This window comes from Diabrotica undecimpunctata, chromosome 1, assembly GCF_040954645.1.
Source record: "Diabrotica undecimpunctata isolate CICGRU chromosome 1, icDiaUnde3, whole genome shotgun sequence".
Lineage (NCBI taxonomy): Eukaryota > Metazoa > Arthropoda > Insecta > Coleoptera > Chrysomelidae > Diabrotica > Diabrotica undecimpunctata.
In genome coordinates, this window is record NC_092803.1 from 87,349,099 (window position 1) to 87,367,763 (window position 18,665).

The 18,665-nt window shown below is 32.0% G+C and overlaps 1 protein-coding gene across 3 annotated transcripts in view; it reads right to left on the minus strand.

The window, feature by feature from the left end:
* LOC140451164 (uncharacterized) overlaps positions 1–18,665 on the minus strand; it is a 184,367-nt gene that overhangs the window by 107,637 nt on the left and 58,065 nt on the right. For all 3 annotated transcript variants that reach the window (XM_072544900.1, XM_072544904.1, XM_072544907.1), the window contains exon 2: positions 7,228–7,454. In XM_072544900.1, the coding sequence (XP_072401001.1) occupies positions 7,228–7,454 (227 nt within the window). The remainder of the gene's footprint in view (positions 1–7,227; positions 7,455–18,665) is intronic.

Below are 18,665 nucleotides of genomic sequence, written 5' to 3' on the forward strand. Positions count from 1 at the left end.
TTTCTTAGTTTCACTAATGCTATTTCGACGATATAATGGGTTGACCTAATATACCTCTCTCATTTTAAATAGGTGTTTCTCACACCATCTCACGTAAGATACAGTAAGTTTTACCTACACTGTATATGGATAAAAATAATTCAGTATGTATGTACAAAAACCAAAGTTCACGTGTTGGAAAAGCCAAACAACATATTGCGATAAAAGTAATTTAAAACCCGTTTATTTAAAGTAATGGGTCGAAATATATTCACAATTAATTAATAGAACACGTAAGCCATAACTGGAAAAAAAGTGCTGAATTTAACGCTTATACATTTAAAGATACAAGAAAGTATCAGTATCAGTATTACCAACACCTATACAATAAGCATAATGTACATGCTTTCCACATAAAATTTATTTAATAGAGAAAGGCAAAGCATAATATAGTATACAGTTAGTTGACAACAATAACCGTAGATATCATCATCTAATAAATAGCAAGTTTTAGCTGCAAACATCCGAAAATCTTGGAAACCCCATCACCATTTTCACCACTAACACACTTATAACTTAGAATAATGCCAACAAGTTATCGCATTAAGCAGTAAATCATGGTCCGATTCTTAAAATATTTTAAGAAATGGTAGAATTAGTATGCTAGAAGACCAGTACAGTGTCAAATTTGTGTTACAACACATAACATGCTCAATACTAGGTGTTTGCAGAGGATAATATAGAAAAAAGTGACAAAAACAGAGCTCATTGGAAATAACCGGAGTCATAATAAAAAAGTATCCAAAACTAAAATAGCTATGATTGTTAGAAGTATATAAAGTATAAATGCCACCTAAATTACTCGGTCAAATCATAAAATATAAAATTAGATTCGACATATTTATTCGCAATCTTTCTGTTGCTTTCGCAAAGCAACAATATTAGCAAAATAATTCTATCTGTCTATCTATACAGCGTTTGCTGTCCAATTTTGGACATAGGCCTCCTCTTCCTTCTTCCACATCTCTCTATTGTAGGCATCTACTACACATACACTATGTATGTGTAGTAATAAACACATTTTTTACGGTGGCATCATTCTATGAATCTAACAATCTTTAGACACGTCAAAAAGAAAATTGCGTGTACCGTATATGCAAACTTATCGACGTGGGAACGAAAATAACGAATGAAATGTAATAACATCCGGTGATGTCAGAGTTCTCGACAGCAAACTGCTTTAAACACATTTTCTTTATAAATAATATTTCAAGGAATTATTGCGATGTATGAAAATTTTTATTAGTAATTATACGGGGGTAATTAAAAATTATAAAATAAAATTTTAGGAAATTAAATTTTAAATTTATCCTATCACACCAATCGGCCATAACAGTTTAGAAAATAATTGTTATACCCTTTCATTTGATGTGTCACATGTTAGGATTCGACTGGTTGTTTATACGTCTAACAATCATAACTATTTTAGTTTGGGATACTTTTTTTATTATGACTCCGGTTATTTCCAATAAGCTCTGTTTTTGTCATTTTTTTTCTATATTATCCTCTGCAAACACCTAGTATTGAGCATGTTATGTGTTGTAACACAAATTTGACACTGTACTGGTGTCAATTCTACTATTTCTAAAATTGTTTTAGAATCGGATCATGATTTACTGCTAAATGCGATAACTTGGCATTGGCATTATTCAAAGGTATTTAGTGTGTTAGTGCGGAAAGTGGTGATGGGGTTTTCAAGATTTTCGGATGTTTGCAGCTAAAACTTGCTATTAAATGATGATATCTATCTACGGTTATTGTTGTCAACTAATTGTTTAATATGTCATACTTTGCCTTTCTCTATTAAATAAATTTGTTCTGGAAAACATGTACATTATGCTAATTGTAAAGGTGTTGGTAATACTGATACTTTCTTGTATCTTTAAATGTATAAGCGTTAAATTCATTACTTTTTTCCAGTTATGGCTTACGTGTTCTATTAATTAATTGTGAATATATTTTGACCCAGTAATTTAAATAAACGGGTTTTATATTACTTTTATCGCATTACGTTGTTTGGCTTTTCCAACACGTAGACGTTGGCTTTTGTACATACATACTGAATTATTTTTTACCATATACGAATGATTCATGTATAAAGGTTTTAGATCTGATTCTAATATCTTTGCCTTTTCTGTATTTTAGATATTTATTTAATTTTGTTATATGTGTTGTGTGTCAGCAGTTTTGCTGGCAAAATGCTTATTTCGTATCTAATGTACTTTTTATATCTGGTGTCTGATTTATATGTTTTTCGGTATTTGTTTTATTTTTGTGTCATTTATTTGTTAACTTTTTGCTTGAAAAATATACTGTTTCTATTTTGCGTCAGATGTTTTGTTATTACAAAATAATTCGTTTTCAATTTCATGTTTTCATATTCGTTTTCTTATGTTTGTATCAACTAAGTGTTATTTCGTTAGTAATTATCTCGGTTTCTAAAACGAAATCTGTATTTAATTCCACTTTTCCCGATTTCTTAAATTTTCTTTATATATTTTATCGTTAATAGTTTATTTATGTATTATATTGTGTTAGTTTTTTGCTTTACTATATGTATGTTTTTTTTATAAGACTTTTATGTTTTTTATCGCAATTTTTTAGTCATCTTTATGTATGATTTGTATTTTTAGGAATACTTATTTTTTTGATATGTCTATACGCCGTTTGTAATTTAAACTTCTTCGTGATTTTATGGGTTTTTGTTATTTAATGCGTAACATTTTTGTACACATATTTTATTTTTATTTCATCTTGTTTATTTTCCTAGATATAATTACGATGTTTATGTTATTTATGATGTTTATGTTTTTATGATAAACTTTGAGACTTTTAGGTATAGTTTTTTATTTTGTATGTGTTTTATTATTGTTTATCATCTACTATTTGTATTATTTATTTAGTCTTTTTGAATCTGTTTTCATTTTATTACAGTTAATTTTTACGTTTCACCAACTATACAAGAGCATTTTTTATAGGTATTAACATATATATTAAACTTCTTCTTTTTCCTTATGAGCTTATTTCAAACAAGTATTTTAAGTTTCCATTTCTCATATTATTGGGCTAGCGTTATCGCCATGTATTTCATAGCTTTCTGTTCTAGTCACCTGCAAATTGCAAATATTATTTATCTTTGAATAAATTACTTGATATTTATAATTATTTTTACAAACTGTCGTTCCCCTCTAGAGCTATGATGATATCATACGGCAAACAGGTGTAAATATATTTGTCGAATTATTAACATCTATTTGTTAAACAAAAAGAGAAATCAAACGATTTCTACTTAGCGAAACCGAATTCAAATCTTAACCACTGTGTTTCCTAAAATTTGCGAAACAAACAGCTGGATGAATTACTCGGCAAGGGAATCTAAAATTGCATTCCACAAGCCGTTCATCCTAGTCAAAATTCGTAGTGAATTCGGTTTCTCGTACTTCCAACGAAGTAGATAATAAAACAGAATGACGGTATTAGATTTTTGCTTTGATACAGTGCAGCAACAACCGTTGATACGTATTTCGACCTCCTTAAGTCTCTTCAGAACGGTATAGCCACTGCTCTAGTATAGCCACAGAGCAGTGGCTATACCGTTCTGAAGAGACTTAAGGAGGTCGAAATACGTATCAACGGTTGTTGCTGCACTGTATCAAAGCAAAAATCTAATACCGTCATTCTGTGATCTATTTGTTAATTATTAGCACTTATCGTTGCAGATTCAATGAGGTAATTTTAATTTATTGGCTATGCTCGTTATATTTTCCACAGAATTAGTCAGTTTAATTTTAATATTGGAAGCTAGCGGATGTGTGTGGGTGATATATAAAAGCTATTGTTTTGTGATTATGTTTAAAAGTGATCATATTTAAGGTAAGCGATATTATTATTTTAATCTCTAAACTAAGTATTTATTAATTTATGTTTATTTGTTGTATTGTCCCTGTTATTAATTTTAGTTTATTGACTTCGTTTTTTCGAAAAGACTTCATCTTAATATTATGTCTACAGAACTAATTGTTAAAACTTTTCTCGGTTCATTAATTTTGTATGTATATATGCCTAAATATCAACAATAATTGGTTCTGTTTGGTTATAAATTTTCTATTGTATTGATTGTGTCAAGTTGATAAATACCTATTAGTCGTTATTCGGATTCTTATTGCGGTTTTTAATATTACCGTACGGTTACACACACTGTATTTTAATTGTTTGCTTGATATTTCATATTTTCACTTACACTATTGATCTGGTGTGTATCGAGCTATATTTTCTATGATTTTTATGATCTATGTATGATTTTTATACGGAGTTATCAATAAATTTAATAATTAAACGACTGTATACTTGGAGTAATTTTTTGTTGGCATATATATATATATATATATATATATATATATATATATATATATATATATATATATATATATATATATATATAAATTATTTTTAAGCATTTTTATTGTTTTTATTTCCATTTTATACTTAAATATTTTTCCTACTATATTATTTGTATTATGGCTTTTCGTATCTGTCAGCTTGAGTTTCCGTAGCGTATTGTGGTAATCATATCTTTACTCGATGGCTGAGTTTTTCTTTCATATAAAATAATATATTTACTTTCAATTTCGACATCCAAAGTATATACTCTAAAACTAAATATACTCTATAACTATATATACTCTAAAAATGTATTTAATTTGATTTTTTCTTTGTTAATATACCTGACATATCTTAACTTTGAATATTTGATGGTCCTTTACGGAGTATAAAAAGGATGGTCGACTTTTTCCCGCACGGATTCACGCCTGTGTACCTTCACGAAGGGAGTTGTACTTAAACCTATTAGTTGCTCGTGAGACGGGATCTGTAAAGTGCGCTGTCAACTAGTAAACCTCCAAAAACTGCTGCGTACTTGAAGAAAAACGTGCATGGTCTTCGGTATTCTAATGGAGATGTCGAATATTTCGAAATTAATAAAATACTTGAATCCAAGTTGTTGTATGCTGACGACTACATTTACGTTCGAAGAGAACAAAAAGCAGATTTTTTAAAACAGAAGTGTCACATGATTGGCGTATTTCCCGTAATTATTGATGTTTGCAAGTTTGGTGGTTCACCTTACTTTAGTGGAAACTTTGCTCATGCAGACTCCTGCCACGTCGCTGGACTATTTTCCTGCTCCTCGATAAATGTGGACCACCTTCGACAATGGTTTTGTGAAAAGATATTACCTATGTAATTTAGATTTTTTTAAATAAAAGATTAAGTTTTATTTTAGTTTTATTTTAACAGTTTTCCTTTTTACATATTTAATTTAATGCAAGATGATTCGCATTTGCGATTTACAAAAAATTTTATAATGCTATTAATCGTCAGAGATACATTCATTACTAATTATTGTTAACAGTAAAATCCATGAACCATGGACCTGATTCTAATTGAGATTTCGACTCAAAACATGTCGAAATTAATATGGCGACGTCGAAATGCGACTTTGTGAGCCTTGTGGATTTCAGCTGAAACAACCAATAGACGTCAATAATTTTCGATTTATCGAAATTAATTTCAACTTCAAGAAAGTGGTTGAAATTTCATTTCTAGTCGAAATTCATCTGATATGACTGGCTGGACTGGGAGAAGTGAACTTGGGTTCAGTTTAGGCGGTGTTGTGTTTTGATTCTTGCCAGGAAAACTGAGGCAAAAAGTATAAATATGGCTGCATTTTACGGACATTTGCTGGTTTTGAAGGAATTAGAGAGGATAGATATCCGACGCTCACAACGGAGGTTAAGAAGAATGTTACGGGATACTCAAAATCCTTTTTCACTAAGTGATGCTGAATTTAGGCAGCATTTCCGGCTTAATAAACAAGCTGCAAATTATTTGATAAGGGTATTAGAACAATATTTGGAGGAGGGTGTTTATGCCTCTAGGATACCCAAAATGTTTAGGGTAAGTATTACTAAGCTGCAGTAAATTTAAAAATATATTACAATATAACCACTAAGTCAAACCTGGGAGATCACGCCACCTTCAATTGGTGTCGGACTCGTAGGGGTAGCGGTTCCGCTAACGGTCGTATACCGAAAGGCCAGGTAGACCAGGGTCCAGCCAATGTTTTTACATTGGAATGTGCACAATTTTCTCAATATACCGGAAACTTTTCGACGTGGGAACGAAAATAACGATTGGAATGCAATAACATCCGGTGACGTCATCAAACGTTCTAGTTAGCAATATTTCGCGTTATATTTTTTATTTTCCGTCGATGGTAGAATGTATACGTATTTTATATGTTTAATTATATACGAGATTGAGAAAATTTGGAAGTTCTTATGCTAATCATCATCTATAAAATATACACGAGGTTGATTAAAATTACACAGTTCTTCTCTTTTTCTGTCAACGTCAATTCGTCTTCTTTTCGGCTTTCAATTCGTCTTCTTTTCGGCTGTCAATTCGTCTTCTTTTCGGCTGTCGCCATTGGTGTATGTTGAGGCGTATCTTCGTTATTATTGGTGGAATGGGGGTCGTCTTTTCGTTAATATTTTGGGGCGCCTCCACCTTTAGTCGATGCACATCGTTCTCATTGGACGTCGATGCACACGTCCCCATTGGGGGGCCTTCCTATGTCACCATTGCTCAGAAACTCGAGACACGAGGACGAACGATCGGCCATGATGCCGCCATTGGTCGTAGATACGTTCCAACGTCACGAATGGGCGTTTCTATATCACCATTGGTTGAGGATACGGTCTAACGTCACGAGGGCAGCGTTCCTATGTCACCATTGGTCAGGTGTTTACTTGGGAGGCTTTCCTATGCCACCATTGGTCGAGGGACGTGACATCGGTATACGACTTGGGTGTTTCTACGTCAGCATTGGCCGGGGGCGTGGCCTAGAGACACGAGGACACGTAAGCTTGCATTCTGTTGACGTCACGGCCCTCATCTTGAAAAGTGGTCGAGAACCCACCTTACCCATCTACTTGGGTGTTTTAATTATATACCTTTTATAAAGGATTTTAAATAAATTTTTTGTGATACATGGTAAACAACCAGCTACAAGAACTTAGTTTCCTTGTGGATTTTAATTTGAGTTTATTTTTATCATTATTATGTTTACTTTATATAAAGTAATATAATCAACAATAAACCTTATCATTTTAAAACAATGAAGTTTACCTGGAAGTTCTCCGCAAATTTGACCGCAATATGCACTTCGCATTATATGACAGTTCTGCAAGTTAATTTTCATAAACATTTGTCCAAAAATAAAATAACCTAATGCTCCTCCGATAACTGCAGAAACCAGAAACCATGCGTTATATATCATTACAGCTAACATGATCAAATATCCTATATTTTGAAGCAGCAACCATAGAGATATCTCCATACCGAATAGGAGAGCTCTGAAAAAAAAAACATTTTTAGTATAAATCGTATGGATATTTTTAATGTTGTAGATTATTTGTACAACATTGATTGATTTTAAATAATATTCTTGTATAATAATATTTTTAACGTTATAAAATAGAAAACCAATGAACAAATAAAATAATATTTTTCAACGCCAACTAACGATAAGCGTTAAGGTAAACCTACCTATTAACGGTCGTGATGTAAATCCGGTATATTCAACAAATTGAAATTATTTTGTAACTACGTTTAAGTTGGGTAAACTTAATACTACGGCGCGTGTGTATCCTATCGAGAAATTTATTAGGCTATTTTTTATGTATAAATAGTGGGGTAACATGTTCTAGTTTTTGTTTTAGTCAGTTCAATTTATTCAAGCGACCCAATCAGTGCGAGAGCGGTCGTCAATTCTTAATGTTTCAGGTAAGCATTGAGAAATTCATTGGTTACAATATTTGCTTGCAAATTATTACAGAAAATATTTTTTCACCTATATGCAGTAATTTGTTCATTAGAAATGGTTAATAGTTGTATTTTTTATAAAAAACTTTAGTTTTTGTGCCAAAACAAAGTAGAATTTACAAAAATAGATTAGGCCGGTATTGGGGCACAATTTTAGTAGCTAAACCAATTCCGGCCCAATGGGCCCTAATTACGAAGGTTGGTGGTTTTTTTTAATTCAACTTTTTGTTCTTTAATATCAAAAATTATTAAATAAAAGTAATATATTTTTTTAAAAAAATATTAACAAAAACGTACTATCAAATTCCGTCCCTTACTTTTTTTTTCTATAAAAGCAAAAAAGGAAGTTTACAACTATGAAAGTCAGGTGGTTATTTCTAATGGTAGAAAATTGAACAAATCTCGAATTTGTTCCCAAAAAAATTAACTTTGTTTTGTAACTTGCTCAAGTTAAACTATATAGTCTGACGTTTAATTAATTACAAAAAAACATATAGGTATAAGAATATACCAAGGCTGGCCTAGATATTAACCTCGCGAAAACAGAGTACCTATCTACAAGTGAAGAAGACATAGAAGATCTACAGATTGATGACAACGTAACAATCAAAGGAAAGGATAAATTCAAATACCTAGGGTTCATAATCACGAAAAAGGCAACAACAGAGGAAGAAATTATACAAAGATTAGGACAAACAAGAACAGCAATCCGACAACTTAACTCAGTATGGTGGGATAGACACCTAAATATGAAGACAAAAACGCAGATTTATAAAACATTAGTGCGAAGTATTATGACATATGGGGCCGAAAATTGGATCATAAACAAGAAAAACAGCAGTAAGATAATAGCAACAGAGATGGAATGCCTGCGAAGATGCTGCAGAGTAACAAGAATGGATAGGAGAAGTAATGACGAAATAAAGCAAAGAACATCAATAGAAACAGACATACTAACATATATAGAACAAAAAAGACTAAAGTGGTATGGACATGTAAGAAGAGCTAGCGACAGCAGATGGATAAAAAGAATAACCGAATGGAGCCCCATAGGAAGGAGGAAAAGAGGACGACCCCGAAAATCCTGGAGGAACGAAGTAGACGACGCCATGAGTAAGAGAGGACTAAACGATGGAGAATGGAACAACAGAGAGAGATGGAAACGGTTGAGCGAGGGAAGGCAGTGAATACTGTAGAATCCCTAAATATATATACAAAAAAACATTAAATAATTTCATTTGATTCTGGGCGGTATTAGATTTTATTATATTTCGCATTTGCTCCAATTTAGGCCTAGACAAATTTAGCCTGACAAAAAAAAACTCAATTGTTCACATTTAATTTTTTTTTCTAGAATCATGGTCACAATTAAAACCTAAGCCAATACAAAGAAAAAAATATTCACAAGATCTTCTGGATTGGACCCTAAATGATATAAAAACTAGCATGTCTGCCTATAAAGCATCTTGTACCTGCCCGAAAATATTGGAAGACCAGTTTTAACTCATAATGAGGAAAAAGTAATCGCGAAATAGATATTGTTTTTGGCTGTCGTGGGTTTTCCCGTGACATGCGACGTAGCAGTGCTCATTAAAAATCTAAAGTGAGCCAATCCATTTAAGAATTAAATTTATGGAAATAGATGGTACTAACATTTCCTAACCCAGCATCCGGAAGTAAGACCTCGTGTATCGTAAAATCTTACAGCTAGTCGTTTCTTCGTTACAGAGGAAAGGATAAGAAATTGATTCAAGAAAGTATATGATTATTTAAGTCAAAATGTATTTAAAGATCCAAGCCGAATATATATTTAACTGTAACGAGACAGCCTTTTTCATGGCTCCACATTACAAACAAGTGTTAGTTAAAAGAGGGTCTAAAACTTTATATAATAGAACTGCTAACGACGAAAAAGAATGTCTGACCGTATTAGCAATCATATCCGCTAGTGGAGATATCCCACTACCAATGGTTTTGTTTCCCTATACAAGGCTACCAAAACATTTAGTTTCAACTATGCCAATAGGTTAGTTACGGTATAGTTAGGGTATAGGATACAATGAAAATGGATGGATGAATACAGAAATGTTTTATGAATATGTCGCAAAATATTTTATTAAATGGTTAAACGAAAAAAAAAAAAAATATTTTGGTAGCACTAGTTCCAAATTCCATAAATATCATACAGCCGCTTGATGTTGCTATATTCCGATCTCTCAAAGCTACATGCCGCAAAATAGTAATGATTTCTGAACCTATTTTGAAAATCAATCTCCTATGAATTCTGCTTAATCCTATTTTGTCACTCCTCCAAAATTTCCAACGCCTTTTAAAAATTAATTTTATTTTGCAAGTACCAGAGAAGAGTAGAAGCTGAAAAAAAAAATAAAAAGAAAGCAAGGAAAAACAAAAGCTTGAAGAAAAAGAAAAAAAGCACGCAACATGCAAATGCAAAAAAAAACAGAATCTGATGGCAAGAGAACAGAAAAAATTAAAATTTCCAAAAGCTATGAAATTAAACCTAAACATTGAGAATGAAGAAAAACAAAGAGGAGGGAAAGATGGAGCAAATGAAAAGAAAATGAAATTTTAAACAAAAATGTTGGTTCTGGGAGAAAAACAGCTGAAAGAACTAGAAAGCCGAAAGCTAACAAGTGGACGACTACGAACTATGTGACTACGTCATTGTAGTTTACGAGCAGAAACATTTTTCAGGAGTAGTAAAAGAAATAAGAAAAGATAAATTCAAAATCAAAGCTATGGAAAAATAGGTTACTCTTATCAAAAAATTGTTTGTTTAATTGCACCGCCTCATTACATTAAGAAAAGGGATCTTTTTTCTCTACCTGAGCCTGAGATAAATAATTTGTAGGTCTTTCATAGCACTTTGTTCTTATGCAATAAATGAAAAAAAAGACTTGCTAAGTAACTTATGAAAGTATTTTTGGTTGTTTTTTTATGTTCAAAATGTATTACGTATGTACATCGTTTTATTATATTTAGTTCTTCTATGCCTCTTTTATATAAAAAATATGTTTTTATGCTTCTGTATTTTTTATACCTACCGTGAAGAAAACATTAAAATACATATTTACAAAAAATTTCGTGTACAGTTTAAAACAAAAAATAAAAGATAATTCTTTTGATATACTGGTCGCAATTAAATCACCATTAGGCCGGAATTACCACTAATTTTTCAACATAGGCCGTAATTAAAGTTTTTTTAATTTTAGTGAAAACAATTTTTTTTTGGCGAATAAAAACACATTTTTCATTTTTTTTATTAATTATTTTGATAAAGAAAACATCAAGCTATCAAATATACTTTAAATCCATTTTCTCTATTATTTCGTTTCCTTAATATTTACGTTTCAAGTCAAATATTCCTTAACTGGGCCGTTATAAGGTCGGTTTACCTTAATTACGCTACAAAAGAAGAAAATAATAGCTGGTTTTCCGTGCAAATAAGAAACAGAAAGTATGGATCAACTACTAAATAAAAATACAGAGGGACAATACAAGAAATTAAAGATAATAAAAAAAAACAATCCGGAAAAACGAAAATTAAAAATAAGCTTATTTTGAAGGCAAACAGCGAAACAAATAAAAACGAAAAAACTAGGAAGAAAAATCGTGGCGCTAGAAGATAAATTAGAGAAATAAGATAAGAAGGAAGAAACAATAATATAATAATCAAAATGGTTAATATGGGGAGAGAAAAAACAGAATTTCATTTCAGAGAAGCTTAAGGGTTTAACAAAGATGTAGTGGTAGTAAAATTACCAAATCGACAAAAAACGAATAATAACAATGACTAAAAATATTGAAAGGCACAGATACTTATATCGAGAATGACATGGCTGAACAGGAAATACATGTATAAAAGCAACTAAGAGAAATAACTAAGCAAGAAGAAGAAAAAGAGTGATGTTGGAGTTAGTTTTTTGTAATAAGTAAACGGTTCCTCAAGCTGAAAAAGGAGACCCTTAACTTCGAAAAATCTCCCGATCTCCAGAATTAAAAAAAATTAATAAGAATATAATATAATATAACTCCATTTGGCCCATTTTAAGTGTATGTTCAGGGAAATGACAAAAATATAGGTAATTTTCATATCTTAAGTAATGCGGCCTGACAGTGATAAAATAAATCACGTTGCAAACCGTTCTGAAATATATCAGTTTTTAAATGATACAACCACTGATAAAAATTATTTTTGTTACTTTCTACGCATAGTTATAGTGCTATCTCCAAGTCAATCTAGTAAACGTTACGTGAGTACCAAAAATCACTTCATAATATCTATGTCCATAATAATATAACCTATAACGTAACGAAGAAATAGAAACAAATCCAGTTTTTGGGTCAATATCCACACCGGTTTTCGAACCGGTGATAGGGCCGGACTTAAAATTAATCAACTATGACTTCGAATAAAACTATAAATACTACTCACACTTCATCTCACTTCTCATATTCCAGAGTTTACAAAACAATCAAAGATCCAACAAAAGAACAAGCTATAGTTCTTTCCAGTATTTAAGGAACTAAAGTTCATGATTATATCATAGCCTTGGTTCACTAGTTGGTCCACGTAACGTATCTTTTGCTTTCAGAATTGCCAAAAATATAATATGTCTATATCTTTCATCTAAAAATGCAGTTGATTCACTGCTACATTCCCACAAATATGTTAATATAAAAGAAACTCAAGTAGAAATAAGAAGACTTATATCTCCAGCTCAAAGACTAGTAATATCAAATGCTTGTCCTACTGTTCAAAATACACTGAATGCTCTAACCAAGCAAACCCCACTACTTCTAATGTACACTCAGAAACTTCTAAAACATATTACCTACAGTAAATACATCTAATAACCAAACAGAACAAAGTTCTGACAAAGCTAATTCATTCACTGCTAGTGCACACCCAGAAACTTCCCAAAACACGTTAATTACAATAAAATCCTCTAATAACCAAACAGAACAAATTATGGAAACTGACGATAATCTGACAGGATCCATAAGTAATAGAAGTGAAATATTTTCCCTTAAAACCCTAACATCATCAACCTCAAACAACATCAGAAATCCTACTCCAGTAGAAATAACACCAAATCCAATTACTACAAACGTCTCTAATCGACTAAAAAGGTTCACCTCATCTTCACCTCAAAAATACCCCACAGACCGATTCACAGATATTTACGTTTCCTGTAGTAAGCAAACCAAAAAAAAATCAACCAGAAATTCCCGAGAAGAACTTTTACTTTCTCTAGAGTCAATTAAAGACAAAATAGAAAACAGATCAACACCGTATATCCTAAACTATAATGAAATATGTGACTTTCTAGAAAATACTTTATATGCCAAACATCTTGAAACAATTTCAAAAGATTACTCGAATGAAATTCAATATTAAATAATAATATAACTAGATTAAAAAATAAACTAAACCCCAATAATATCTCTTCCACAGAAGAGACAGATGAACAATTATCTCAGGCAGAATTCTAACATGTCCAATTCCTTTATTTTACAGTGGAATCTTATGGGTTTTATACCCATTTAGAACAGTTAAAACTTTTATTAAATGAATTATACCCAAAGATCTTATGTCTTCAAGAAACTCACTTTAAACAAGTTTATATATCAATGAAAATGAAATTATCAATGTTTTCCAAACAACAGAGTAGCACAATAGGCCAGTGGCGGAGTAGTTATCTTCGTAAGTACATACCTAGAAGCTAATCCAATTGCATTAAGTACTAATCTCGAAGCTGTAGCAGTGAGCATTATATACCAAAAACATAATATATGCAACATTGATTTACCACATCCTAGCGAGCTAAACCTACAAGAACTAAATAACCTTCTTGACCAAATTTCACACCGAAAAATAATTTTAGGGGATATGAACTGTCACCATTCTGCATGGGGAAGCTCTAAAATACACACATACGATAATCTAATAAAACATCTCATTGACTCTTCTGATCTACTGCTACTTAATACATGGAAACCTATCAGATTTAACTCCTATAATGGCTGTCTTTCTGCCAGAGATTTATCATTATGTGATAATATAATATTATGTAATCCTTATAAACTTATTGAATATATTTTAACTATTCGCACACCTGATAACAGATTAGTCACTACCTGGTACAGAAAATAAATGGCTAGCAACCGATTCTTAAATTGCCATTCGACATACCCAATCAGATATAAACTTAACCTGGTACAAGCGCTCAGCCTTAGACTACACACATTGACACACCCGCTTTACAAAGAAGAATATCTCAATCTACTGTTCTATATTTCAAAAGCTATGGACAGTCCATTACTGAAACACCCAACGAGCTAACATTAGCGTCCATTTCTAATAAAATACAGATTAATAATTCCCCTTTCACCCCTGAACAAACCACAAAATATGCTTCGTTCCCGTACTTCCCACAAATCACGAACAAGCTTACGAAACTTTTCAAAAACTTACCTGTTAAAATAGCCTTAAAAAACACCAGAATCGTATGAAAGTTATTTTCGAAGACAAAAACTCCATTGGTCCCTTGTAACCTGAGCAAACTATTTACTTACGATATACAAGCAATCTAGGCCGATCTGCTCGTGTCGAAGAGTTTGAGTGCGGTTCTTTCAAAAATAATATCGCATCTGTTTGTATTATCTTTAAAATTAAAATGAAATGGGCGCCATCGTTAATAGTTTATCCTCGTAAGGAAACAAGCTCAAAGAATATTAAATGAAAAATTTAAAACAATGTTAACCTTTATTATTTTGTAAGGAACAAAAAGTTATTAAAATATTCTACGGTAAAAAGTTACGTCATTCCAGAAAAGACTAAACAATTTGTGTTACAGTTACAATTACCAGGAGAGGTGTTTATACGAAACTAAAATTAAAATCGTATCGTAAGAAAACAAACATTTTATATCATGGCATTAGATTATGAATGAGAAATATATGAAAATAAAATTATACTTTATCCCAAATTTCGAAATTCGTGCACATAAAAATACATTTGTTTATTAGGTAGAATACCTATTATATACTCAGTGACATTAGAAGTGTTACAACCAGAAGGAATAATTTCTTGAACTTAATTTTTTGGCAGCATGGTAGATTTACATCAAGAATGAAACGATAACGTTGTCAAGAATTTTTATTAACAAGTAATCAAAAAAAAATTAATAATGTGTTTGGCGACCCCGTAGCTGAATACACTCCTGTATACGTCTAGGCATAGACAAAATGAGATGTTCAATGTCTGCTTGTGGCACCTCGTTCCAAGCAACATGGTGATCGGTTACCATAGGCAATAGCCCCCCAAACCATTACTCCAACTGTCCTGTATACATGCCTCTCAACAGCAAACCCGATATCTCGTCGTTCTCCACGGCGGCGTCTTACCATCCTACGATCATTATGCATTCCTAAACAGAATCGTGATTCATCGCTGAATGCTACATTACGCCATTCTGCTACCCAATGCTGCCGTTCTCTGCACTAATTCAAACGTTGATGACCGTGGTCCGTAATCTAAGGAAGCACTAGTCATGGGCGGAATGAAACCAGTCCAAAGGCTCGAATACGACGGTATAGTGTACGCATACTAACAGGTCTACGTAGTACTCCAAACCATTGGTCAGCAATTTGACGCGCAGTAGCAAAACGGTCTCGCAGAGCCAGTAATCTAAAGCACTTATCTTGACGCTCTGTGGTACGACTTGGTTGACCAGTTGGTCTTCTTCGTGTTCCTCTACCTTAGTTTGTCCACACACGACAGACACGCATAGCCGTCATTGCCGTACAATTAACACTACGGCCAATTTCGCGATACGACAAACCCATATCTTTATACGCAATAATTCTACCCCTGTCAAAATCGCTAAAATGGTGGTAATTATGGTTTATTCGAACTCGAGGCATTTGCTTACACTGAATACAATTAGACTGAGGAACAATAACTAAAAATTTCTATACGAACCGGTTTTCACAAGTCGGTCTCTCAGAAAAAAATTTAGAAGATAAAACTTTATTTTTACAAAAAGTAGAAGAGATAAACCATTGGTATTGTTATCATAGCATGTTCTAAATATAGTCATTCTGTTGCCAAAAAATGAAGTTCAAGAAATTACTCCTGGGTGTAACACTTCTAATGTCACTGAGTATAATTAAAAGACCAATATTAAATCACTTCACTGTTATTTAGTTCGTAGATATTCTTCACTGTTCAATAAAAAAATGTGTACAACCTGAATTATTCAAAAACTGGCGTGCAGAAAGGATATAATTTTTTTTACCCTCTAGGTACTTGACAGACAGAAACCTTGGATCTAGCAGGAACATATACGCCATAAAAAGATATAGGATTGTGTTTCAGAACGCATACCATAAATCCATAGTTATTTATATTATTTAAGAGACCACTCAAACAAAATTTCGTCCTAGCTATTGGACGTACAAAGACATAAAGACGGAGGGAGATGAATTTCGCTCGGGACTCTAGATGAGTTAACGAACAATCTCATTTTGAGGTGAAGGTCGGAGATATTAGACTTCAAACAGTACGGCGATTCATCAGTAAAGAGAATTCGGCTCCAATCCTGTATATCCCAGTGTTGATTTTGTCAAGCAAAAATTAATCGATTCCTACAGTGTCTGGATTGTAATTCGGGATTAATAGTCGGTCTTTTTGCTATTAGTCCTCTTTCATCGAAGCGTCTTCTAACCATTCTTTGACTTACATTCACATTTCAAACCTCCTGCACACGGTTTCTTGCAGCAATTGCAGTTGATTTCTTAATTTCTTAAAAGCTAAATCACAATAAAACGATCATCTCTTTGCGAGGTAACTCTTTTACAACCGGAACAAGGTCGGCGTGAGTATGTACCAATCTCTCATAAACTTGACTTCTTCTGTCTTGTAGCAATGTAATAATTCGAGCAACATCTACTGTAGATAACACCATATCTTAATTATTCACTTAGTCGAAATCCACGTTTGGAAAAGCTAAATTACTGTTTAATTAAATGCTTTCAACTTAGAAGATAAACAGCTACTACAGAAAACAACAACATAAACGTCAAAACTGTCAAAAACAAGCATACATGATCGCAATAAATATTTAAATTGAGACGCAATATGATACAGTGCATAAAACTTCCAATGAATTTTTATTTTCGGAAATTTATAGGGGGGGCACTTTTTTGCCGTTCAGTGTATATTAAAAAAAAAAAAAATTTAAATCCTCTTCAAAAAAACTTCGGTCCTTTTTCTTTTACCAATTCCCTCGATAATCGTACCTCACTGCATTCCAAATAAAAACATGTACGAAAGCAAGCCACATGTGGAATTATGACATTCAACAACGGATAGCAAACAACTGAAAATATACTAATGTGGTCTGACTCTTGAAACAGCTTTAACAAAACATCCAAAAGAAACCATCAGTTCAATTTTAATTTAAAAAATCTGAAAAAAATCACAGGGTTTTTGGGCATTAAAATGTATATTTGTGAAATATTTCAGATTTTTTAAAGCAAAGAATCGTCCAGGAGAATTTTTTTTTCAAAAAAACACAATTTTTGCGATAAGGAACCTAGGGAGCTAAAAATTTTGCTAAGTAGTTTTATAAATATGTACTTCAAAGTGCCCAAACAAAAGTAAACAACCAGCCGAGTGCAAATTTTTCCATCTTATCCCGCCTTAGCCTTTGCATGTTTCAATATTACATTTACTAAGTATTGTTCCCTGTACCTATTCCATCTATTATTATAACATTTTCATTAGTTGCCGAATCATTTACATCCATTCATTCTCCTTTTTTAAGTTTGTAATGTCCAGTATCTTTAAATCGTCCTTTATCTTAATTTTCTTCCTCATCCTCGGTTGACCTCCTCTTTGCTTTTCTCGTACCGAGTACCGATGTTATTTTTAAAAAACCTACATTTTGCATTCTATAGATTGCTAGGATATAACTCTCCTAGGTCCTTTTTTCTATTGCTCACCCATAGACTAATCCCATTCTATATTATTCTCTCTCAGATATCTTTCGTCATACTTTCCTTTAGCTCATTTTTAGAGTATCTCGATATTTTTTGTTCAATGTCCACATTTCTGAAGTGTATTGATCTATCACTGTTTTATATATCCTTACTATTTAAAATAAAGCTTTTAAAATAAACGGCAAAACGTGTATATTAAATTTTTCAATCCCTTCGTTTTAAAAGGGTCGAGCTGAAAGGGCTTGAAGATATTGCTAAACGCATGCAACAACCTTTAAAGAATCATATCTCGTTTAATTTTTAGTATACCTATATAAATAAAAAAAATCAAAATCTTCAGTAAAAAATGCTGTTTTTTTTTGTATTCTAGTATTTTTCTGTATATTTTTTAGTTGTTGTTATTTTAGGAGATTTTTTGAGAAATTCAGAAAATAGTGTCTTTTAAACTCTACTTCAACGCATAGGAATATGAAAAAGGAAGAAGTCGGCCTTCGACGCCCTTTAGTTTTTATATGTATACTTTAATTATTTAATATTAAAATCTTATCTCTTACAATTATTATTTTTAAATTATAGAAAAGTACCAAAATAAACTTAGTTGAAAAATAGATATGGTTATCAATAATACTCTTGAACTGGGGTCATATTATCTTACAACCTTTTAACCAAGATTCGCTAAATAGACACATTACTAGATAAATTTAAAAAATATA